Raw genomic sequence first — 26,451 nt, forward strand, 5'->3', positions numbered from 1 at the left:
TTCCTGGATTCATTTCTTGATTCATTACCCCAGAGCTCTGTGCCTGGCTCAGACTGCCATGAATGCACTGTTACCTTTGTCCTATCAGACACTTAACGGGGCCTCAAACCTCACTGCTCTCTTTACCCTGGCCCTGGGCTCTGACACCAGAGAACTATGATTTGAACAGGGAAAACATGGCACACAGGAGGATGAACTGCTCAGGATGCCAACACTAAAGCCTTAAGGATTGAACGTGCCATGCCATTCAGTAAGGCTGAAGTTGCTGTTTAATTAGGCTTGCTTAATGAGTCATATTAAATAGCATATATAAAAGAACAGGTTCTCTTGTAGTGGAAGGACCTCACTGGATTATTGTGGTGAAATGCTGCCACTACAATGGAGTAGTTTTTCATTTTATATACTTAACCATGACCTACATTCCTTTGCTCAAAGGAGCTCCATCTCCAGAGGGAATGTGCCTCTTTAATCAGCTCCAGCATTTTTTCAGGGTTCAGCAGGGATAGATGGAGTGGCCTTATGTCTCTTCAGATAACATAGATCACAAAAGCTCCATGAGAGAGTGGTAAAAAACCCACCAGGTTCAAATTATGGCAGGCAGCACCTGCAACCTGTTCTGATGGGCACCCTCTACTCCAGAGCCCACTGGGACTGATGAACACCAAAGCCTTGACACGCTTCCAGCTGCCTGGCCAGCTGCTCTACCTTGGACAAGAGCTTGTTTCCTGGAAAAATTGTAGTCAATACCAGATTTGAGTAGGAAGACAAATTCAGGAGCTGGCTTTGGGGCACTCTGCAAGCTCAATGCTTGTCTCCACAGGAAAAGAGCCTGTGAGCCATTAGTGAAGACAACAAAGACAAGCAGACTCATGGGCTGCATTAAAATACCAAAAAAAAAAAAAAAAAAAAGGCAGCAAGTCACACCTTACACCTAAATCCTTAGGTGTAAGGATTATACCTAACCCTTGTGTCTCAAAACTTCTGTGAAATTCAAACTGCTTTCAAGATCCAGCCTCTACTAATGGAGAGCTAGCAAAGACCAACCCCCCAAAACACACACACCCAATCCACCCTAGGAAAGTCCCCAAGAAACCAAAAATGAAACACAGACAATTCGAAAGAGAAGGAATTTGTGTCAAGCTGCTCTGGGGCAGCATATCCAGGGAGCTGGGCTCATCCCTTAGAGCTGCTCAGAGCTTCCCCTGGGCATACCAGGGACATGAACACAGTCTGTCAGTAGGGCATCAGGAACAACAGCTCACACTGAGCTCATCAGAATGCAACAGGAACTGAGAAAAGGCAGAAGAGGCACTGACAGAGTAACACACCTCACTGCCACAGCCTTTGGAAAAGACATTTGAGCAGCGCACCCTCCCCATTGGAATTGTTTCAGATATGTTTTTCAATTCCATATCAATTTTAGACATTCAAAAACCCAACAGTTTTTACAGGCTGAACCTCATCATTTTTCTGCCCTCTCCATCACCAGCAACAGTACAAGTCCCCTATCCCTCTGAAAGCTGCTTGCTTTGTGGATGCAGTATGCAGAACCAGGATACGCCCAGTGCTGCAAAGCTCAACGCCACTGACAGCAGTAAAAATAACTCCTGCTTTGGTACACACTAAGCAGTTAAGAGCAGGATATGCACAGAGAATGTACACACAATAAGCTGTCACAAAACAACAAGGATTATGTTGCACAGAAATAGGTCTCAGATTTAAACAGATATGAGATCACCAGGGGCGGGGTAAGAAAATCACAGATGAAGAAAATCCCACGATTTTTCCACTGGTTCGTATCACTCCAAACAGAACAAACTAAGGAAAGATCAGGCTTAAAGTTCCCTGTAATTGGGAGAAAACAAGCACATCCTCTCCTTTTTTTCTGGTATAAACTCCTTCCTTTTTTCAGGCAGCTCTTCTGAGACACTGGCTGGGAAACGTCAGTGAAAAGAACTTTGCACTAAGGCAGTGGTCAGGCAGGTCTGGCAGCCAGACCACATCCAAATCCAGGCTCTCTACAGCAGGACAGATCCGAGTCTCTCTCTGCAGCAGCAACCAGCACCACAGACACCATTTCTATGACATCCACCCCCTCACTGCAGCACCAGCACATCTCAGGTTCCTGGTGCTGCTCCAGCATCGCATCTACTCTAAAACTTCTCCATCCCGCGTGCCACACTTGGGGAAAAGAAACAAAGCACCCAAACCCAGCTGTGTGCAAGCAAACACCCTCACTCTGTACAACATACATGCTGCTTCAGCCCCAAATTCAGAGCTCTTCACAGCTTTCAGCAGACCAGATAAGATAGATGGTAAGATAAAAATAGGAATGACTAAAAATCATTTATACAGAGGTGTGGTACACTCTTGCCCATCAATGCTCGAGTCTGCACCACAGCCGTGCTCCAGAGCCTTTTGAGGACTACAGTGTCACCACAGTGCCATTACCCACAGGCTTCTGCACTAACATCCTCCTCGACAATCAAAAACAGAGCAACACAGGGATAACTTCCATGGGCTTGGGGTGTCCAAGCTCTCCAGCAAGGTGCTCAGAAGCCTCAGTGTTAAAGTATTTAAGTGTCATACACCTTTTGAACTAGAAGAGCCCTAAGATCTGAAGTCTGCTTAAAATCAAAGTCTGTAATTTAAAAGTCCCAAATCTATTTCATCTAACAAGGATGTTTTTCATAAAGTAGCTTTAAAAAAAGACATCAATGAAGTTTAAAAAGAAGCTGCTGCTCTCATCTCAAGACCAAGCGATGAGTGGTAGAGCTCATCTCAGTAAGTGATCCTAATAATGGCAATTTGCAATTGAATCCTACTTTTCTTCTACCACATGTACCCACCTCAGACCCTTCCACAAAGTTCAAGAAACACTCCAGGGCCCAATGGATAGATCAAGACAAACTAATTTTCCTCTTGCAGGAACCATCAGTGTCAGTATATTCCCACAACAACACCGCAGAGACAGCATGGACAGATAAACATTCCACTGGGAAAGTCACCATAGCTCACTCTTTCAGAGGACAATTATAAAAACAGAACTGTGAAGATACTTAGCACTCCACCAAAAAGCAGACTGCCAGATGTTACCAACTGTCTGGGCACTCAAACAACACTTCTTTTCATAACAATGGGGAGAAAAGAAACCCTTGTGATGTGCACAAAAGGAGGGAATTGAAAAATAAAGAGTTTCCTGGGAAAAAAAATCCCTTATGGTGGCAGAATAAGGTAGGATAAAACCAAGACATAACTAACAAGTAACATTTTAACAACAGCAGCTTTTGTGAATGGAGCACTGAGATGATTCAAGGCAGTATCAGAGTTTCAAAACACTTCAAGAGTAGCTCTGATCGATATCTATCTCACCATTACAACATCTCTTGGCAGAGAAATGAACGTTTCAATACATCCAACAAAGACAATGCCTCTCTGGGCTCTGAGACACACACTCAACACGTCACTCAGATTTCACCCAAGTGACATTTCAGTAGCACCTGCCCTCAGTGAAAACAGCTATTTATAGCAAGGTGGGTGTTGAGAAGGGTGATTTCACTCATCACTTGAGGCCTGGGTGTAAATCACAGACTGCATGTTGTCATTCCTGATTAAAAGCTCTTCCAGGTCTCTAATGAAGATTTGCCACTTTGCTAAATCACACTGTGGCTGAATGTGGCAGGTGCTTGGTTTTCTTGAAAGCAGGAGATAAACTCAAAGGCACTATTCGGATGAGACTAAGCTTAAGTAGCTGCACTAGGTATGCACACAGCACATACTAACCTTGCAATGTTCCTCCCGGAGCCTCATTTCCATGAGAACTGAAGAAACATCCTTTGTTTTATTCTTCTTCAGAACACAGATAATCCTGCTTCATTTTTTACACCCTAAAGCAATTTAGTGCTGGGAGGGAGTGGGAAATGCCCTTTTAGCTCACCTGCCAGCCGTTGTTCAGTAGCAGGAAAACCTAAAAGCTCAGCTCAACATCACCCAGTTCAGATGCAACATTCCCAGGCTAGAAGGTCATAATTAATCAGTTAAGCATTTTGAGAATATCTAGGGATCTTTTTGTGATGAAACTGGAAAATTGAGAAGGCAAATGGATGCCCTGCCTGCCATCCAGACCAGGGTAGGGACCGCTCTCAAGAGCGATGAACATGTTATCGCTCTGAATAACTTAATTCCCGGAGAACAATGAAAATAGCAAAGATAAGAGAAAGGGTCTTTGAGTCTCTCCACGCGTGGAGAGAAAATTGCACCTAATGAAAGGGCATGAATGCTTCAGGAGCTCTGAAGCATCCAAATGGTATCAAAATCAAAGAGCTATGAAAAAACAACCTGCTACAACAACAACAAACTTTTGTGTACAGCAGCAGTACCTGATCCTCTTACAGCACAGCAGAGGAACATGCTGAGCCAAGAGCCCAGATAGCAAATACTTAAGAACTACAATTTGGTGTCTTTTCTACCATGCTCAGTCAAATACACAGGTTGGACAATGATGCTCTGAATATCGTTTTGCTTCTAATCCTTGATCTTTTGTTTTAAGGCTTTATTCAAGCGTTGCCAGCACTGCAGATCAGAGGCAAGCAACCTGAACTGTGCTAAAGCTGAGCTAAGTTAGCAGCACTAACAAGAACAACTGGCATTTCATAAAGATTCCTTAGGCTGCTTTACAGAACAAGTATCAAGGACTCCTCAGCTCCTGGGGTGTTCAGTTTGCTGCCACCATCACAAATTCTTCCAGCACCAAGAAGCAGAAAGGAGACACACAGCACACACTCTAAGATTACTCATAAATGCTTTTATAGAATGGCTTGCTAGCCCAAACAGTACCAAGCAGCCACAAAGATCCCAGTTCTGGAAAAAAACCTCTCCACCCTGAGTTTGTTGCCCTCTCAGCAGTTCAAGAACACAACACTCATTCAGAGATTCAGGTACAGGAGCACAGAGATGGCAATCTGCCCTACAAACACCACCTTCAAAGCTGATTTTTCAGTCCCTTCATTTCTCATCACAGCTCTCCTGACAGCAAGCACTTATCACTGCCAGATTAGAAGAGATTACCACAAGAGAAAGTTAAGGTTCTTGTCAGTCACTAGGACAGTAAAGTGCACTCAGTGGTTACTATGAGAGGTAGGGTGGGTGATGAAACCTCTCTACCCAGCTGACCATGGCCAAAGTCAAATACTGTTTGTCAAATCCAACAGGCTGGGTTTCCAGCACTGCCAGTTTCCAATCTGGCACAACCACTAAAGTGGAAAAAATCGCTTTTGCAGCTCCGCTTTGGGAGCTCTCAGATAAGAGCATTTCCTCCAGAGCTGCCCTGCACGGCTCTATATATGCTAATTAGAGACTGCTGGAGCTCAAGAGAAAGCAACTGCGTGGGGCACTAACAAAAGAAATCAAAGCATCCCTGTGAGGGAGACATGAGGTGTGAATACACATGGTGTGTTTGCACCCAGTGCCAATTAAGCAGCAGAGTGCACGGAATTGGTGCAACACACACACTCGGGCTGCATTCACTATACTAAAATAGGGGGAAATTCGAATCACAATTATTTTAACCATTGTGCACAAACAGACAGATTTCATATGGTAACCAATGCTTATGGATGGCAATTTGGTACTAAATTATGTTACTGAGAATAAAAAGATAATACAGACAGCACAATTAAGAGGAAGCCAGGGATTCAGCCTGGATTTCTTCCAAAGTTCAGAATGTCAACACTGAAAAAAACCAGAAAGACTCTTCTAACCAAAGAGTTTACACATTCACTGAAGTGACCAGAGCAATTACCATACTGGTGATATTTATTTTCAATAAATTAAATTTTATCTAAGCTCCACAACAGAACAAGAAACACAAGAGCAAATAACATAATATTCCTGTGAAATTACAAAGCGTGCTTGATGTGGAAATTGTTTTCATCTACCACTTGGGCTCAGGAAAGAAACACTAATAGCATTCAACAAGGCACTCGAGGCTGATCAGGCCAGCCAGAGCAAACCCTGCTGAAGAAAGCACGGTGTGAGTTGGAGAAAGTGTGGACAAGAGTTGCAGCAACAGTGGGGAAAGAACCTCTCCAGTAAGGAAGTTAGTGATACACAGTCTGAGGGTGAAAAGGGAGAAAATAATTGTGCCTCAGCACATAATAGCACATTTATAAAGACAAGCAGCTATTTAGGAGTTAGATTTGCTTTTTACTAGAGGAGATGGGTGTAAGCTGTTTGCATGTTTATGCTAGAAATTACAACTTTTCTCATCCAGACTGGGACAGGTTCCTAATTCAAAGAATCAAAGCAAGGAGTTAACTCTTTAATAGAGTTTCTCTGAAAGACAGAGCAGGCTGCTTCTGCAGTGATGCCCTCAGCAGCACCACAGAGTGCTCACAGGGAGTTTCTGCCCAGAACACATTTTGTTACAATAAAGTCACCCTGCACTATGCTTTATCATTACAGGGCAGATTTCATTTGTGAACCAAAGGACATTTTTCTCCATCATGTACCAGCACAATCCCCACCACTACACAAAACTAAACAGAGGAAGTTTCTGGCCCCAGAGTCAAAAGCATCAAAAAGCCAAATCAGCTATACAGGTCAGATGTGGTGGGTGAAAAAATAGTTACTGAGTCAATGACACACTCTGGATCTGCTTGTCCAATTCTAACACAAGTGAGATTTCACAACATTGACATTAGGATGATAAAAATATCAATTAAGAAAGTCATCCAGGAGTTTCTTCCTAAACTAAGCAGCCAGGAATGCTGGTGTTTCCTGTACAGTGTCATCTTCCCTGCTGTGGCATTCCACAGGGTGCTCTCTTCTTCCTTGTATTTCAAGAATGTACAGAGATGCACAGTCAAGGAAGTACTGTGACTATGTACTACCAGAACTAGGAAGAGCTACCCAAGTTCTTTGGAATACACTTGAAACCTTGGCCAGACCACCCCTTACAGGAAGCAAACGAATCATCCACGTGTGCAGACTCTAAGAAACAAAAAACACAAAAGCAAGTTTTAAACAAAGGATGGAGATTCCTCCTCCTTCTTCCCTGCTCCCACTTTCTGCTTAAACTGAACCCATGGAGAGTTCACTAAGACAAGGCAGTAGCACAGCATGGGAAATCAGAGCAACTTCAACAACCTGCAGCACAAATACACTGAAAAGACTTCTGACAGAAGTTGCAAGTGCTAAGGACAAAACAAATCTGAAGAGGCGGTTCATGATGTATCATTTCCAGCCAGTTATCCAACTGTGTAGTAACTCTAAATTTAGAAAATGTGGCTATTTTGTCTCAGGACTAATGTTGTTTCAAGGAACTTGGACTCAGAGGCTGAACGGAAGCAAAAATATTACTTGCAATAGTCATGAGATTTATTCACTTGGATTAGATACATAACCCACTTTCCAAGAGGGGGAAAAAACCCAACTTTTATCTTCAAAAGCAGACAGAAGGGCAAAGCCAAAGGACAAGTAGGGTCTTGCTGGAAATCCCATCAACTCTCAACAAAAATATTAAGTAGTGCTCCTGCACCCTCACTCTAAATACTGAAAAGCAAAGATGTGAGGGCAGAGAGCAGAGGCAGCACTGCACACCTGGGATGGGCAGCAGCCCCTCACACTGCTGACACCTCTGGCACCTCTCCAGCAGCAGGTAAAGCAGAATAGCTATTTTAGTGCCATGAGGGTAAAGGAAAATGCAGAGGTTCCTTGGCGATCAGTACTACTCAAGCTCCAATTTCAGTATAGCTGCTGCCAACTATTTCACTGAGGACTGAGATTTAGGACCAGTTCTCTAACGAGAGATCTTGAGCCAAGAGATCTGAAACACCCCCTTGATTCTAGATACAACACTATGAACTAAAGAGTTAATCTCGGCTGCTCTTCACTGACTACTCTTCTCACCCAGCCTTACAAAACTCCCAGCTCACTAGATTTACACCTAAACTAACTTTTAAAACACTGGGTTACTCAGTTTAGCTCCTCACATAAGTGAAACCAAATCAAACTTGAGTTACTCAATGCCAAGTGAGTTCCCAAGCATCCCATTTCACACATATGCCAAATAACCAATGTATTGTGGCTCTGCCTGAGAGAAATTTTCCCAGACAAATCTCTAGCTGTAACTGCACTGAGGAATGTCAAAAAGTGGAACATTTTTTTTCCACTGAGCAGCCAGCTCATGCTCTTGAGCCCTGAAAATGGTCAAATAGAGAAAAGCACTGAGCACACACCAGGGAAACACCACCTGGCAGCACTAATGCTGGCTGTGTTACCCAGAGTCACCTGAGGGGAGAGTTTTTGTCACCTTTCCAACACCCACTGCCACATCAGAGCCCAGGAAATGCTTTGAAGATGAAAAGTGCTACTTATTTGCTAAGTATCCTTTATCAGCAGAAAAGCAGCACCGTTTCTTACACTCTAATGATTCAAAGTTCTTTTATTCTCAAAGAAGTTATATACTTTCAAAAGTAGGTAAAAAATAAATCAGTCATGATGGAACTAATTCCAGCTCACCATATTAGTGTATTTTACTAAGCAGAAGACTCATCATCCACTGACAAATGTCAACTGTACCCAGTCACTTCCACAGGAATAAGGTACCAGAACTCCCAGCTCCAGGCTAAGAAAAACAGTTAAAAGCCTTAAGCTCCTCATCTTTTCAGCTGGTGATTAAATAGCCCTCTTCACCTGTCTGTCTCCAAACCCCTCCCTCACAAGCAGAAAAGCTAAAGGGTTTACAGGCAGCAGTAAGAGCAAACCACACACTGTGTCTGATGTGTGCTGAATACAGAACCACACGGTACCACTGCTGCAGTTTTATTGTACAAAACCAATCCTGCTTAATGGACCAAGGGTATGGCTGTGCAGTTTCTCTTCAATTCAAGAGGCTGTAACCAGAGGCTGTGAAGTGATACCATTGCAAATGCAAGCTGACCATGGTTTCCTTGTTCCTAATGCACTCCTGTGAATTTAATTTTTCCTGGCCTGGAAGCTACAGTAAGACACCAAGTGCTCCTGTCCTCTCCTGGCCTGCTCTGCTGCCAGTCCTTGGTCTCACCTCCTGCCAACAGCCTTCACACTGCTCATTCTTTCACACAGAGAGCAGCAGCACCAGCTGTTGAGGAAAGAAACAGAGGTCATGATTTTAAAGACAACGGCAAAAGCATGGAAAAAACCCAGTTTTGCAATCCCAAAGAAGCCTACCTACCTAGAGCATCCAACATACATCATCAGGGAGCTGGTTGTTCAAACCCTTTGAAAAACTGGACAGATTATTTATGGTATAGTTTGATGTGTCCCACTTTCAAGTTCTCAGCATATGTGCATAAAAAGATTTTGTATCTTGGCTTCCACTTTGTATATCCAAGCAACCTCATACACCATGCCAGCAGCTAACACAGCAAGCAAATTCAAAAACCCACCAAAATTACAGAGGCTCACTGAGATACTGGTCTAAGATACCACTTCCACACATTAACTATTAATTTGTTAAATTTTAGACCAGCAGGTCAGCAGGTACACTGCTCACACTCTTATCTCACAGCATAGAAGCATCAAAGCTATTTAGCTTAAGTCTTCCCAGTAACCTGAACTGAACCCCAGCTCCCTGCAGTCAGAGCTTCTCTGGTACAGCTTGCACCTGACTGCTGGAGAAGGCTGAACAAAGCATAAAAGTGATGCCATTTCTTTAAAAAGCAATCCAAAACATGTACAGACATATGGATTTCTTAGTCTTCAAATCTGCCCACTCTCAACCCATTGTTTTGGTGTTGATCTACAGGTCATTCTGGGAGAGGAAGAAATTCTATCAGCAGGTACTTCCTGGATCTGTCTCTCCATTAAGTTGTTCTAAACCCTAAGACAATTAAGTGCAGAAAACAAAGATAACATCACCTGTAGTTCCCCTTACCTTTCCTGCACATGCACATATCCAACATAATTATCTAATCCACATCCAAAACCACCATATTTATCTCCATCTACACCACACCCTGAAGGTTTGAGCCCAATAAATGTTCACAACTTCCTCTTGTGTCTCTTCCATGGCCTGGTCCAAGTGCTCCCAAACACAGGGCAGAAAGCAGAGCAGACACATGACTCCATCCCTTTCTTTTGGCCACATGTGCAGTCAAACACACATGGGAGGGAACATTAGCCCTGAAATGCACAGGAAGAGATATTTTCTATCCAGAAATGCATCCAAGTCTGTAAGGCTCCAACTGCACCGAGCTGGGCTGTGTGTGCTCTGCACCACCACAGGCACAGGATTTTCTGAAATTCAGGCAGCACAGACCAGACATTAAATTTAACATTAAAGCTAAAAGACACCTGTCAACTTGAAACTGAGGCACATCTGAAAGTGCTGCAGCTATTACAGTACTCAGCAATCCCTAGCATCTTTACTGTCAAAACCACAGGCTGTTCATAGTATTTCATGTTTTTAATCACCTCTAACAATCATTACCCCTCAAGGTTTTCTGCTCCCTTCACAGAAATATTTGACATTCAGAAAGAAAAAACCCTATCCCAGTCCTGGGAAATTATCACCAAGAGAAACTCACTTTTGCTTAACTTTGCAAATTCAGCTTAGCAGAATATTTTTGATTCAGACACAAACATGCACATTTCTATTTAGCAGCTTAAAAGCAAATGGAAGAAAGCCCAAACATTACCATGGAGTCTCCCCTCAGGATTTTTTTCCCCTAGGAGTTAGCATTCTCATACCTTGCCACCGGTATAAAGGTCTCAGGAATGGGACACCAGCTACAAAAGTAGAGCCTGAGCTGAGTTTCAGGTCAAGTACTCTGCAGAACTATGTAAAATGCAGAAGCCAAGCCATCATCTCACATCTCTCAGTTGCAGGAAAGTCAAGACTGCCAACCTCAAAAGCAAGCACAAGGATTTCAGCTCAAATGATCAGCTCCTGTACTTAGGATGACCTAAACACAGGTCCCTTTGGGCAAAGACCCTGCACATGGTGGGAGCTAACAGCAGAATGGAAAAAATGAGGCAGGGTTTTCCTAAGTAGCATTTAGGAAGGTGTCATCACCTTCTGAGCCTTTGAAATCCCCTAAGCAATTAAACAGTCAAAGGAGAAGAGGCTTTTAGCTTTCCAAACACCAATTATTTCCCACACCAACACAGATGTTGAACATTAAAAATAATGTCTTTTCTCTGAAGAGGGGAAAGGGGCTGAGGACAGCTGCCATAGGCAAGCAAGACCTTGTCCCAAAAAGCATCTGTCAAAACTGCTGCTATTTAACTTCAATGAAGAATCTTCAGCCAAAAAAGAAACTTTATGAAATTGCCTGAAGTCCCTTTTTGCCAGAATCTGCACTGAAGCTGCATCGCATCAGCAAATAAACTTGTATGAGAAAGCTGCAGCAAAATGTCTCACCCACACAGGTATTTCAGTGCCTGTCATGGGCATTGATTGATTCCTTCTAAAGCTTTTAGTGCACATTAGTTTGTTTACTAGTCCTAAATGCATTACTAATTTAGTTTGGGGTTTTTTTAAGCTATAGCAGTGCACTGAAAGGGAGCACACCTCAGAAGAGAGCACATCACAAACACTGCTCGCTTGAGGACAGGCTTCGTCCATTTTAAAAATAACACTCCTGTCTACTTTTGGAATAATTATAATAAATGGCTTAGCCCAGATGGCCACTTTCAACTCCTGAATTACCAATTCACTCTGCACACAGTACACAAAGCACTAACAGTGTACAATATTTAGTACTCCTGAGACTTCTACACTGTCAATTGTGCCGGATTCCACTTTTGCAGTAAAATATTAATGATTTTCCCCAAGTCTGTATCACAAGAGCCTAACAAATCAAAGTAAAACAGGGAATTGACCCAAGGGTACCTAACCTTGCAATGGATACTCACAGGATGGAAAGGTCACACGTTAATTGGTTCTATATTATGCAGAACTGCAAAAATTCCAGTAAGCCTTTTCTCTTCTGTCTCTTAACAGCTACAAACATCAGGTGGTTTCAAAGAACCCCCCTGGGAGACTGACTGAAATGTCAGATGCAAGAAGAGGGTTAGATACAGCTTCCTCACGCAGTAAAACCCACTATTAATAGTTTATGGGCATGGAATTTGTGTGCTGCAACAGAACCAGAGTTTGGCACTGTGGCCAGCATTTCCTCACGGCCCCGAAAAGGATCCTCCCGTCCCTCTTCACCTGCCCAATGTGCCCACACTGCATCACTGCACTTCCAGATGGCCAACACCTTCCAGGTTTGAAGATGGAAGATTTTTAAGGCTGTTTTCATGCCCCACTTGTAAATAAGTTGCAGAGTCACTAGCTAGGATAAAAATCTGTAGGGCACATGCTGGTGGGCTGGAATCCCAGCAGTGAGGGCTCAGAATGGTTGTGAATGGACAGAGGGAAAACACAGACCTTAAGGATCTTCAGAAACTCCTCCTGTGACCTTGTATTAGATCCATGACCCAATATCCGAGGTCAGGAAATTACAGGAGCAAAGGGTGGAAAAGAACAGAAGGTTTGTGTGGGATGAAGCAGAGCTGAATTCTTGGAGAACCTTTTGGAGATAACATCAGAACATTTCCAGGTAATAAGTTTATCAGCCACCAGATTATGTCTGAGGAGTCCTGATAGTTTGAATCTATTTCCAAAGCAAAGTTGAATGAGGTAAGAGTCATCCAAATTAAACTGCATTCTGGACCTTACAAAAAAGGCTGCTAAAAACATTTTTAAATTGCACCTGGACTCTTAGGGCAAACCTGGGGTGTTGCAATGGTCCCTACACATACATCAGCACTGCCTGTGTATCACAGCATCACACCAAGCCCTCACTCCCAGAGGCAGGCACAGGGAACTCGGGAGGCCTGGCTGGCTGAAGGCCTTCAGATAAGGTGCTGAAACACAACACCTGCACTTTCCATTTCCCCCAGCTGCACAAGAGGCCTATCTGCCTTGCCCAGGCTTTGTGAAAATGAAAGGTGGCAGAGAGCTCTGATGCTTTCAGGGGAGAGGCAGGAGGAAGGGCAGCAGCATTTTAAAGTTCCCCAGAGCCTGACTAACACCAAGTATGTTCAAGCATTTCCATGAAGTTCCCAAAGGCAGCTCTAGTGTGCAGTAGGAATGCTGAACTACAGTGGAGAGATCCTGAAATTAAAATTCGGCTGGGTCCCAAGTACTTCTGGTAATTTGTTAGAAAACTCATCTGGTGTTCACAGCAGTTCATAGAACTTCCAAACTACATCCAGAGATATGGCTTTAGCCAGCCAGAGGAACTGCTCTGCAGATTTGCTGGGTCAGGCAAGACCTGGATGGCAAATATATTTGGAAAGTGAAGCTTTCTCCTTCTAGGTCTGCTCAGGTTTTACAATACTCAGCAACAGTGATTTCCCAGTGTCTTAAGTGGGTGATATGGCCATGGAAAGCAGAAAAGGAGCACTTGAAGCCAGAGAGAAAGAAATCCTGGCTCTTCTTTTATTCACATCATTGTTATGCTGCTAATGACTATCAACAGGGGAACCAAAGGCAGGAATGTGCTCAAATATACAATTCTTGGAGGAGCTAGTGGGGCTTTGCACCAACTGCTAAAGCTCTATCTCAAGAGAAAGTTTCTATTAGTGATTAACACCAATAATTGCGTGCCTGGATTTAAGTGGCATTCTGCCTACCATTCCCAACAGGAAAGCAGCAAGTGTTGAACTTCCAGAGGCAACAGCAAAAATCACTGGACAACCTACATCAAAAAAAACAAACTGTCCAAGAAAAGACAGTTATAACTGGGTACAGAAGATTGCTTTTGACCTTTGCACTGGAAGCCAAAGGTGATGTTTCACTGGACTCACAATTTCCAACAACTTTATTTCTCCCTCGGTTACAACACTTGCTCTATCCAATATACACACCAGGATTCCCAGATCCTGAAGCACCTGACAAACAGGAGGCAGCCAGTCTTCTGTGTGGAATCAGGTCTGATATACCAAATAGACACACAAAAGCCTTGGATCCAAGAACACCTTTACCCTCTTCCCATTTCAGATTTAAGGGAAATAAGAGTGCAACAAGCATCCTCTGCAGTCCAGGGTTTAGCTGTCACCAGGATAGGTTAACGTTTTAAGGACACCAAACAAGACTCTCATGGCCAAAGAAGCTAGAGAGTCAGGCACAGCCAAAAGACATAGGTAACAGCAAAAAGAACCCCACAAACTTGAGACCCAGAATAATGCCTATGGTTTGTACTCCTCCCAGCACGGACAATGACAAGCATGTCAGGCTTACCTGGCTGGTTCTCACACATCAGTGCAACCCAAAAGGGGCTGGATCAGTAGACAGTTAAAAAACCCAATTATAACCACAAAACCACGATCAGTGTCACTGCATGTTTCCAGTGGTGTCAGGTTTGTTTTCAGCAACCCCAAACTGCAGTGCAGACTGTACACAATGCCTCTCAATTTGGTTAGTGGGCAGCTTTCCAAATTAAAAAAAAACAAATCAATAGAAGTACACCTAAATTTCTCAAGCACTCAGGAAACTTTTCCCCAGGGTCCATTACTGGAGTGGTAAAGGCACCTACACCAGGGCAGCAGCACTAAAAGGGAAGACAAACAGACTGTTTATTTACATAACTGTCTTTGATTTCTGATCCTCCTCAGTTCAGCTTTTTCTAACACTGCAATGGGTGCAGTTACCAAGTGACTGAAGTCAGAGGTTACACTTCTGGATTTGAGAACCCAACAGCACCAACTAAATCCCTGTTTACCCACCCAAAAGGAGGTGGCTTTGTTTAGATACTGAAAATCAAACTCAACTTGGGACAAATTTTTGCTGCAACAACACATGAAGATTTTACTGGAAGGCTGCAGTGATTGAATTATGGAGTTTCTTTAGAGAAAAGATGCTCTTTTTTTTTTAAGGTAGAAATACATCATGTGGCAGTATCTTTTCAGAATACCTGTTTTCATTTTCCTTATCTCCAAGCAGTCACGTGTCTAATGACACTAGCACCTAAATTTAGCTCATTCTGTAGCACTGGCAATCCTAGCGATGCCTTTAGGACTGCAACACACCTTTCTTCCTCTCAGTCTCCCCTCTCTCCTGCAGCGTGTGGGGCCGTTTCTCAAACAGCAAAGCAGAGGGTTCTCCAGAAGACTCCTGCTTCTCACTGCCAGCCCAGAGGAGCAGGGGGACCCTGCAGGGACAGTGCAGGCACCCATTCTGCTCAGTGCAACGCCCATCCCTGGCAGCCCCTTTGTGCTCTATTACAGTGCCCCCCTCGCCCGCTTTTGTCTCTGAACTGTCAGTCAGCCTGGGCTAAAACCCCAGGCCAGACCAACTTTGGGAAGTGGGAATATTCCAGTGCAGATCTACACCTTGTGCCTCGTCAGATATAATTAAGATGCCACAGATTTACGTGCGCCTCATTAGCAAGGGGTAAATGGTCACGTAAACAAGGGCAGACCCAAATCGTGTTTGCTTCCTGCTGAAACCTTTATCCAGGGGTGGTTTCCCTGCTCGATTGCTGACTCCCCCAGAACAGGCGATGACGACACTGTGCAATAAAGGCTGAGACACCGGCCTACAACTCCAGCAAGTGAGAGATGTCTGGAAGTTCGCTCAAATCACCTTCACAGGCACGCTTCTCCTTATGCCAGCGAGCCCCACTGCCTCAGCAGAGCAGCCGTGCTCTGCCATCAGCGCAAGGCAGCAGCAGCATCCATGCTGGGCTGCCAAAGGGAGCGCGATGAAGGGAGGGAACGGGATTTTACACTCTGGAGAACACCGTCCCCCTTCCCCGCTCCGGCTGCACGGGCAGGCAAAGACGGGCGTCACGGGGAAAACGGGGCAGCAACCTCCTGCACGGGAGCCTCCAGCGCACCCGACCCCGAGCCCCGTACGCCGTGCAGGCCCTGCCCGGGGAGGCCTCCAAGGCGGAGCCCCGGTCTTGCAACCGGCGCCAGCCACCCGGAGAGAGACCCTGGCCCGTGCAGGCCGCGGGCCGCCCCCAGCCCCGGTTACCTTGGTCTCCTTGACGTGCTGCTTGATGCCCTCCGGGTACCACTGCACCCGCACGTAGCCCCGCCGCAGCGGGCTGGCGCGGCCCTCCTCCCCGCCGCCGCCGGGGCCTCCCGACTCGGAGCCGCCCGAGCTGGCGGCGCCGCCGGCCGCGGCCCCGCGCCCGCCCTCCTCAGAGTCCTCCTCCGAGTCCTCGCCGTGGATAAGGCGCACCAGGCCGAAGCGCACAGAGCCGCGGTAGCGGCCCGACACCAGGTCGTGGGAGAAGAGGAGGCGCTGGGAGCCGCCCGGCGGGGCGGAGAGGGGCAGCGCGGCGGGGGGAGCCGGGGGTGCCGGTGCCGGCGGTGCCGGTGCCCCCTCCTCGGGCTGTTCCGCCATGGCGCCGGTGAGCGGGAGCGCGCGGCCGGCAGGAGGGGGAGGGCAGGGGAGGGGCGGCAAGTAACGGCCCGGGGGCGGGGCCAGCGGAGACCACGCCCAGAACGGCCGCAGGCCACGCCCACAGCGTGAGGGGCGTGAGGGGAAGGCGGGACGGGGAGGGCCCGGGGCGGGGACGCTGCACCGGCTGCTGATCCCCAGGAATCGGGGGATTGCATCATCGTCCCCTGGGATGCGGGACCGCATCGTCCCCAGGGATGGGGACCGCGCTGCGCCATTGGCCCCAGGAAATGGGGGGGCTGCACTGTCTGCTGATCCCCAGGAATGGGGGGATTGCATCATCGTCGCCAGGAATGGGGGTGCTGCGTCCTTCTCTGACCCCCAGAGATGTGGGGCTGCTCTGCATCATCCCCAAGGATGGAGGGGGACAGCAGCATCATCATCCCCAGGGATGGGGGGGAGGCTGCATTGCCTCGTCGCCAGGGATGGAGGAGCCTGCATCATCTCCTGGTCCCCAGAGATGGGAGGGCTGCACTGCACCGTCCCTGAGCCCCAGTGCCTGGGGGACACTGCACTGCATCATCCCCCAGTTCTCAGTCACTGTGGGCTGCCCTGCATCATCTCCCACTCCCCAGGGATGGGGGCTGTGCTGTTTACAGACCCGTCTGCCTGGGCACAGGTGGGGGTCCATCCTGGCACTGGGCACTGCTCGATGCTGGGAGCTGCTCTCCAGCTGACATCAAAGCCTGGTCTTGCTTTTCATGGCTCCTGGAAGCCCTCATTAAAGTGTGCAAATGAGCCGAATATTTGGCTTCATTGACTCTAAGGATTTTTCCCCTCTGTCTGCAGAGATTTTGTAAATAGAAAAGTTTTTTTGAGCAGGTCCTGCTGCTCTGGCAGGCAAAGGACTAAAGGAATCCAAAATAGCCTTCTCTGCCTATCTTTTACCACAACACATCCTGCCTCTTCTCTCCCTAAACCTTCCTGCCTGTGCAGCTCTCTCTTAAATGTCAAGAAAATGCCCGAAATCCTCAGCCTAATTTGTTTTCTTGCAGAAAAGACCCCAGGAGCAGCAGAGCAGTGTTTTCCCTCTTGCCCTCTCCCTCCCAGACTGCTCTGCTTTGGCTGGATCAACCAGCTGGCTTTCAGTCCACCTTCCAAGGTTTCTCCTTTTAGGAAAAACCACCAGGATAAAGGTCTGCCTCATAAATTCTGGAACCCTCTCCTCAAGAATGGGATTTTCCAATCTCGCAAATGACTATAAAGCCCTGGGAAGTAGTGGAGAAGAGGCTGTGGAAGGCAATGTGTGGGTGATGGGAGCTCTGCCCAGCTCCTCACTACCCCTGGGTGTGAGTGGCAGGGCAGCAGGAAGCTCGAAGGGATGGAGAAGTACAAACTATCCCTGTCCTGCTTCCAAAGCAGGGAGCTGCAGGCAGTGAAGCCTTCCAGCCTGTCTTCTCCCAGGCCACCCCAGCATTTAATCGCTCCCCACAGCATCTTGTTAATCAGAAAGGCAGCATGTTGATATGATTCCTTGCTGAAGCATTTTTTGGCTTCAACCCCAGGAATAAGAAACACAATAGAGCTAAAAGGGACCATTGGGTGGCTAAATAGCAGTATGCCCTATAGGGAAAGTCAGTTTACATATCCAGCCAGCTCCACTGTAGGTTTACAGATGTTTCTAGGGATATGCTCCTGGGAATACAGACCTGCATCCACATGGCCAGACCTCTGTGAACAAGGTGTAGGGTTGATAGGCTGCATTCAGAACTTCTAGAGCACCTGAGTGCCTCTGCCATGAGGATTTCACCCTCTGACCATTGTTGTGCTGGAGGGGCGAGTATGACACATCTCCCTAGGGTGTTCATCCATGGAGCTGTGGACAAGGTACCAACCCCCCCTCTCTCTGTAGCCAGGGAGAATTGTGCCTTTGTGGAAGCAGAATCAGGCCTTTGAGAAATGCAGAAAGTGCCCTTTGACTTCATTTAATCTGATGCCATGTCTGCTTGAGGTTTCAAAGCAGAGTTTTATCCAGCACAGTGATGCTCCTCATCATCTCCTTAATGTACATTGCAACAGCCACTGATAAAAAATAGATACAGTAATGTGCTACAATCACGTGTGGAGATGGAAACCGTCCCTCTTCAGGGCAATTATGTGCTGAAGAGCAGTGGTGGGGTTTCAGGTAGCCACAAATAGCCATGAAAACAATCACATTATACCCCTGACCAAGCTCACTGCAGGGGGATTATAATGGGGACAAGTCAGGGCTGTTTGCTCATTAGCAGGAGTTGAGCTGGGTGGGTTTTTGCACTCTGATCCCAGCTGGAGCTCTGATATGCTTCCATCAGGAAGCGGCACTGAAGGAGGACTGATTGCTTTTTTAGGACACAACAGCCCAGGGCCTGGGCTGTCACAATATGGACAGCCTTCAGATTTTACAGTGCCTGGGTGTCAAAATGAGCATCTCCTATTTAACATCACTATTCAGGTGTCCATGAGGTACCTCTGCAAGTCCACACCACCCAGCAAAACACACAAGACTTCTGCAAAGTGACACACGTCAAACAGCTTCCCTGCCGGCTTTAGGGAGAATTCTTGCTGGTAAGGCTGTTTTGGGTAGGGATGGCCTTTACTCTGCAGGAGAACATCCTCCCTGGAACCAAGCTGTCCCTGTGATCTAACCACCTTATGGCACTTAGGTTAGATCACCAGCATCTCCCTGCTAAGATACTGCTGCTCAGAGGGCGTGTCAGAATGCCTGGAGGTTGCCAGAATACCCAGAGGGTGCCAAGATGCCCAGCAGGTACTGGGATACCCGGGACACCCTTTATCTCCCTGTAGAGTTACTGGTGAAAAGCAAGCCCTGTCCTTCCTCCTTGGTCCTCTCACAGGGCATCTTTGCAGAGGCCCTGCAGGTTTTAAGGAGCAGGTGCTGGGGGGCCTGCCAGGTGCTGGGGATACCCACAGGATACAAGGAGGCGTGGCATGTGCCCAGGATGCCAGCAGGGTACCAGGATATCTGCCAGGCTCTGGGATGTCCACAGGGACTGGAATGACCGCTGTGTGCCGGGATGTCCACCGGGGATTCCCGGAGGGTGCCAGGTGCCCAAGGGTACCGCGATGCCCGTGGGTGTCCGCAGGTTCCGCGATGTCCTCTCAGTGCCGGTGCCGGGCTGTCGCGGGGCTCTGGTGCCACCTCGTGGGCTGTCGCCTCCCAGCGGCTCCGGTGTGGCGGGGGAGCGGCGACACCGGCCCGTGGCTCCCCAGAGGCAGCAGCTCTGTTCGGAGCCCCGGGGCTGCAGCCGGACCGAGCGTCCACCTCCCTCTGCTCCGCTCTGTCACCCCTCCTTGGCCAATCCTCCCAGTTTTGCCTCTTCTGCTGCTTCGCAGAGGCGCAGAGTCCCTGTACTTTTCCTGCTGGGAAGAGCTGGTGCCTTCAGGAAAGGTGTTTCAGAGCAGCTCGTGTCACAGGGAATGCCTCCAGAACTTCCCACAGGGAGAACTGGGGGTTTATCTTCATCATGAGCAGACAAACAGCTCAGCAGGAGTCCCTTTGTCCCCATTAACATCAGGGAACAGAAATATGAGCGAGTGATGCAGCATATGGCAATCCTTCATCCTGTCTCTGTGATCCCAGAGAGCCTCCGGAGGCTGGGTGGGCAGGGAATGAGATGGCCTGTGAGATCACTTCCACCTCAAGCCATTCTGTGATCCTGCAGGAATCCTGATTATCCAGCCCTTCCCCTCTCTGGTTGTGCTGCCCTGACCAAACACTGCTAGCTCTCCTACAAAAACCTCAGATCAGCATCACCTTGTACATTAACAACTCCATGTGAACACAATCCTCCTCTGCTCCCTCCTCTCACCCATTTTACTGAGACCAAGACCTCAGAACTCCCCCAATAGGGCTGGTCCAGGCTCAGCCTTACCCTCCAGGATTTTTTTTTCCAGCCATTTCACCCAGGCTCCCAGAAGCAGTGTGCCAGGATCAGGGCTGGATCGAGGGCAGGACAGCTCCTATAAGCAGCATGATGCCCCAACAATTGCCAGAGTGCTGGAATCTCCTCTTCCCAAAGCCAGACTGGCTCTAAACTGCTTAGAGGTCCGGGTCTGGAGGGTGGGGCTGCCTCTGCTGAGCTCCTTGCCACCTGCCTGGCCCTCTCCTCCCAGAGAAGCTCCTCAGTCCCCACTGACCCCCTACCCCCTAAGGACTGTGCCATGAGTGGCTGTGACCTAGTTACAAACCCCAGACCACAGAGAGGAGGTTAATCACCAGCAGTGCAGGGCTCCGGGCAGGGCACAAAAGACGTCCTGGCTGCGTCCTGGCACCCAATCTGCTGCTTTTGGCTGAGGTTGCCATGGCCAAGCAGACACGGCTGAAACTGTCTGGCAGACTTGTTTGTTCTGCTTTCTCAAAGGTAGAAGAGCAGCAAGATACACCAGCCCTGCAAAGGCACACGTTTATCTACTGCAGGTCAAAGCCAGAATTCAAAGCCCTTTCCCCTAACCATTGCTGAGAACCCAAATAAGCTGTGAAGTAGCGTCCTTTCATCCTTTCCCAGCTCCTTGAGAGCGTCTGTGGAGAGAAACAGTCCCACCACTGGTGGGCCAAAGGGAATATGCCAGAGGAAAGACATATACATGTATATTTGCATGTTATTCATATAATATATATACAAACACTTCAGGGCACAGAGCAGAGCTAGCCCCTCCAGGGCCTGTTCAGAGCGTGGGCCTGGGAGCTGGCCACCCTCCATAAGAGCCCTGTGTTGCTATTTTGAAAGAGCAGCAGCTGGCAGGCTCTTAAACCACAAACCTCTGCTCCAGATGAAAAGCTGGAAGCACGCCGGCTTCTCAGGGGCTGCTGGTGAATTAAAACCACTCCTGGAAGCTTGAGAGGGAGCACTGGGGGATAAAAGCAGAAGGTGGGCAACCTGGCAAGTGCTGAGAATATTGAGTGTGTCCAGAGAGCCACATCCTGCTGGGAAGTTACAGCAACAAGAAGCACCAGCACGAGCGGTGAAAAGGAAGGAGGTGAGGGAGAAGGAGATCAGAGCTCACAGCTGACCTTGCAGCAATGCCAAAGTGCAGAGCCCTGCTGTTAAGTCATTGCCAGGAGACAAGCATCACCCTCTTGGAAATGTGGGTCCCTATGGCTAAGCCAGAGGAAGATGCTAAACAGGGATGTAAACAACGTCCAGCTTGGGAATTATGCAATTACGTGAGTCTGAGAGAGAAACCTCTCCAACATCGTCACACAGGAAAGGATCCCGATGCCATCTGAATCCCGTGATGGCAGACCCCGCCTCAAAGCCAGGGCTGCAGACACCACAAGCAGCTTAATCCGCTGAGCACCGGGATAATGGGGCACGGCGGGGCTGGAGACACAGCAGGGCGCAGCTGAGGAGCCCCTGAGCTGCGTGTGCACGGCTTCATTCCCAAGCCCTGACAGAGGGGGGGCCAAGCCGTGATTCATCTGCCTCCCACATGTCGCCCCTCTCTGCAAATCCTACCCGGGGATAATTGCTGTCTTCCTGAGTGGGTACTCCAACAGAGGGACCAGCCCGGCTGTGCGGCCGCAGCGACAGCTCGGGGCTCTTTGAAGATGCTGAGAGAGCTGCTAAATATGCAAATCTAGGCACACTGCTGTGGCTCTAATTTAATGGAGTTGTTGACCCTCTGCAGCTGTGTGGGAGCAGGAAGAGACAGACCCAGCTGAAACTGTGGAATGCGGCATCCCTGATTGACTATTCCAGCCACGGGATTGACTATTCCAACCTCTGCTCTGCTGGGCTCTTTTAATGGCTGGGTGTTGCTCCAAAACGCCATTTCTGAAGAGCAAAAACCTGCTGGGTCATATTTCTGTTTCGATTCCATGAAAAAACTTAAAAGAGAGAGATAAGGGCATAGCTCCAGGTCATTTCTGCCCACGGCTAGAAGCTAAAGCAGGTCCAGAGCTGCCCTGGAAATGTCTCCAGTGGAGCAAAGCCAGCTCTGCCTCCTGCTCCCGGCTTCTTTCAGGGCTGCATCTGGTTCCCAATGATAATGATTATGCCAACATCATGCTCCTGCCTGGGATAATCTCCCTTTTGTTACACGTGTCCTGATGGGGGACAAACATTACTGGTTCTCCCCATCCAGTTTCTTATGTAACAGCACCCAGGGACAGAGGGCTGCATGGCGGACAGATACTTGGTTTTTGGAATAAGCTCCTTGGGCAAGAAACCTTAGGTCTGACTCCCCATCCTACAAGGAGTCAGCGGATTTCCTCGAGAAACTCCTCCCTGCTCAAGCCCAAGCAGTGATTATGCCTGGCACAAGCAGCAGCCTCCCCATCCTTCTCCAAATAAAGCTCATCCACTCCGGGCAGGGCTGCCTTTGGCTCCCTATGGGCTCCTGATGCTGTTGGAGAGGTCAGGATGAGGCACAGGACAGTGCTCCCTTTCCTGGCTGAGTCCCCTGCTCGCAGAGCAGAGCAATCAGCTAAATGATCTAAATGCTTTATCCCTCTGCAGCCAGTCACGCCAGGGAAGAAAAAAAAAGCCTGAAGTGATCCCTTTGCTGGCCTGACACCTTAAAGCCTCTCACTCTGCTTGTCTTTCATCGGAGTTTTAAACTCCTTAGGATGTCATCACGTGCTCCAAGAATAATAAATATATATAAGCAGGGGCTGTGGAGAATGCAGCAGACAGAGGAGGGGAGGGAAAACCCCAGATCCTCCTCTCCAGATCCTCCTCTCCTGTCAGCACTGAGACGGCACCCAGGGAGGCAGGCGGGCAGGGAGCGGCTCGGGGTCCCCGGCTGGTAAGCACCCACATTCCTGTCACATCCCGGGGGGAATGACTGCCTTGGGGACAGCTGCTGGACCCCTGGCCACTGCGACCTGCTCCTGTATGCCAGGAGGGGGGAATTTCCTCAGGGGGTTGGGAGGGTGCTTAGCTTGCTGAGAAATGGTTTCGGCACAGGGGAGGGTGTGACTCTCATCCCAGCCCTGTCTCATCCCTACACATCCAACACGTGCTCCAAAACCCAGCTGCAGGGACTCTTCTCACTGAAACCCTCTGTGTTCTGGACGTGGGAAGAACTTGAGTTCTTTTGCAGAGAGTATTTGACTTTAAGACTGGGTGAATAACTCTGTATTGTCAGCCAATTAAAAAAAATCCAGCTCCAAACCCAGGCAGGCAATTCATAACTTAATAAAAGATGCAGCCAGGGGGGTAGTGTGCACCTGCCTGTTTATTTACCTGTGAGCATCTCTCTGAACCATGGGGATGCTCTGATTTCTGGTGCACAAACACAAGTAATGGCAGGAAGAATGTACAGAGCAAGCTTTTGGTTCACTGCTTTGACACACAAACATAGTGGGCTCATCTCAGGCAGGTCTGGCAAGGAGTCAGCACAAAATTCAACCTGGGGTGTAAGTGATTTGAACAAATACAGGAGGCTTTGCTGGAACATAAGAGGACAGATGAGCCATGGAAAGAGAATTTTCCTCATCACTTACTCTGGGACCTGGGCAGAGTTTCCTTCACTTCTGCAGGTTTGGTGCTTCCCCATGGCTGTGCAGGGCTCGTGGTTTTCTCCAGGGGTGGGGAGCACTGTTGGTTCCTCCATGCTCTTCAGGTTCTATGCATCCCCCACCCCACCCTGAACACCTTTGACTCTTCAGGGAGCTGAGAAGCAAAGCAAGAAGTTCCTTTCCAGAAAACAAACATAAATATATCATCCTTTCAGATGTATAACCTGGGTTGCCAGGAATAACATGCTGGAGGGGACAAAATACAAGGAAAACAAGCAAGGAGCAACCTTTCCTCTTCCCTGAGTACTGCTCCAGGGTGTTGCTAGTTGGGGTCTCAGAGAATTTCTAAAAACAGCTGGAGGGATCTGATTGCCCTTTCCCAGTTTTCTCTAATGGGACTGGAGCAGCCAATTAAACACAAAGTTTTGAACCCTTCAGCTCTGTGAATGTCCCTGTAGAGACTTCCTGTGACTCAGTTCTTTCCAGCCTTCATATGCTCTGGGATGAAGACTTGCTCTTGGACAGTGGGCACTGAATGGTGTCTGTTGGAGAGCCAACACCCCTGAGGAACCTGGGCTGGTGGAAGATGTCCCTTCTCCCTGTAGGGGGGTGAACTACATGACCTTTAACAGTCCTTTCTAACCAAAACTATTCTGTGATTCCACAGTCCAGCTCCGTAATTCCCAAGGCAACTGAAATGCTGGCCCTGCCTGAGGCCAGATCCAACTGCCCTCTCTGCCCTGCCACCCCTGCATAGCCATCCCCAGCCTGATGCAGCAGCATCTCCCCAGCAGCACCCCCAGAACTCACCCCAGGCACTCAGCACCCCCCAGGATCATACTACCACTGCATTTTCAAGGTCCCCTGAGCTTACCCTCTTGCCTACTCTGGGATTTATTCATGCAGATGAGTCCCTAATCCAATTAGTAGGATGAGGAGTTCCAGAAGATTTGATAATAAGGTCTACAAACACTACACCCACCCCCCACTCCCTCAGCACCCCACTCTATCTGCCAGCTCACCCTGTTTCACTTTCCTCCTGCAGGAGCATGAACCACCCATTCCCAGCATGAGTTTAGTTAGTTCTTGGTGACTGGAATGAGCACTGGGGATACTAAATAATTCCCCTGCCAAGGAAACCCTCTCTCCCTGATGGATCTGATCCCTTAGGTACACACCAAAACAGCAATTCATTGAAAATAAATCCCAAGACCACCCTGTCTCACCTCAGACTGGCATTTCAAGCATCCATCCCTTGGCATTTTGGGATGGAAAATTCCCAGCTTGCGCCGGTTGTGCCCGGTGCAATGTTTGTGTTGGTAATGCTTTTGTTTCCATAAATCCTATTAGCTGGAGGCAAGCCTATAATTAGCAGGGAAAGCCGGCACCTCTGAAACAATAATCAAAAATGACCCAGCTTTACTCTGGCCTCACTGGAAATTGCTTGCATATTGGTCTGAGTTTGGATGGATGGTTGAATGGATGGCTCTGATAGCCGTTTCCACTATTTCTGTCTGCAGGATGCATGTGCTTAGTGAAGTTATTCCCTCAGTTTGTGGTTCTCTCTGGGTTTATTAACTCAGTTCACTCACACATGAAAGTAGAGGCAGATTGAAGCTACAGGCTCTGATCCAGGCCAAGGGATTTGTCTGGGCTGTGCAGGAGGGGTGCTGCCAGATGACCTTGTGTGCTGGTGACCCTCTTAGAGGAACCCGTGTTGAAGGTGGAGTGTCCTGACCTGGGCTGTGGCTGGTGGGATCACGTTACCCAAAGCTCCTGGGACAGGGTGAAAGCCTGAGGGCACCTCACCATGGAGGACACCCAAGGCTTTCAGTCTCAGTCACCTGCTCAGCCCTGCCAGAGACCCACTTCTGTGAGCGTGGACATGACCTAGGAAGCCATCAGAGGTTAAGCTGTGTCACTCGCCTGCTCAGTGAGTCAGAGGAGGGGGTAAATCCTGCAGCTTGTGCTGCCTGGAGGAGGTGGCTCTGGCTGCCTGGTGTGTGTCCCTGCCAGGGCACCTCTGTGGCCTGGCACTGACCTCTTACTGCAGCACAGCTCTGCTGTTCCACAAACACCAGAGCATCACAGGGAACTTTCACACAGATACTTGTTTTACAGCTCTTGGCTTCCTGAGGCACATCCCACCCTGCCTGTCCCCAGGCCAGCAGCAGGTCTTGTTCCAGGGTTCTCTCGCCCGTCCCACTGCCTGGTGCTGTCATGGGCTGGGCAATGCTGGGCAGGATGCTCAGCCCCCCACCTGCTCCAGCTCCAACAGCTCTCGTCCTTCTCCCTGCTCTGTCCCACCACCTGTGGGACACACTGTGGCGGATCACTCTGCTTTTGTCCCCCTGGTCCCTGGGGTTTGCTCAGCTCACAGTCGGTGCCAGCCTCCTGTGTTCTGCTCACAGCGAGGGCAGCCGGGGTCACTGTGGGCGGTATTTGACACATACACACACACACACAGATCCCATAGGAAAAGGGGGACAGGCAATCTTAATGCTGTCTGTGACCAACAGATACTTCTGCTGGCTAACAGTGCTGG

The 26,451-nt window shown here is 48.4% G+C and overlaps 1 protein-coding gene across 1 annotated transcript in view; it reads right to left on the bottom strand.

Annotated features, from left to right (window-relative positions):
• UBE2O (ubiquitin conjugating enzyme E2 O) overlaps positions 1–16,402 on the bottom strand; it is a 62,151-nt gene extending 45,749 nt beyond the window's left edge. The window contains exon 1 of the mRNA XM_014889157.2: positions 16,013–16,402. Within this exon, the coding sequence (XP_014744643.2) occupies positions 16,013–16,387 (375 nt within the window). The 5' untranslated portion in view covers positions 16,388–16,402. The remainder of the gene's footprint in view (positions 1–16,012) is intronic.
• Positions 16,403–26,451: the final 10,049 nt, after the last annotated feature.

This window comes from Sturnus vulgaris, chromosome 20, assembly GCF_052056855.1.
Source record: "Sturnus vulgaris isolate bStuVul1 chromosome 20, bStuVul1.hap1, whole genome shotgun sequence".
Taxonomy (NCBI): domain Eukaryota; kingdom Metazoa; phylum Chordata; class Aves; order Passeriformes; family Sturnidae; genus Sturnus; species Sturnus vulgaris.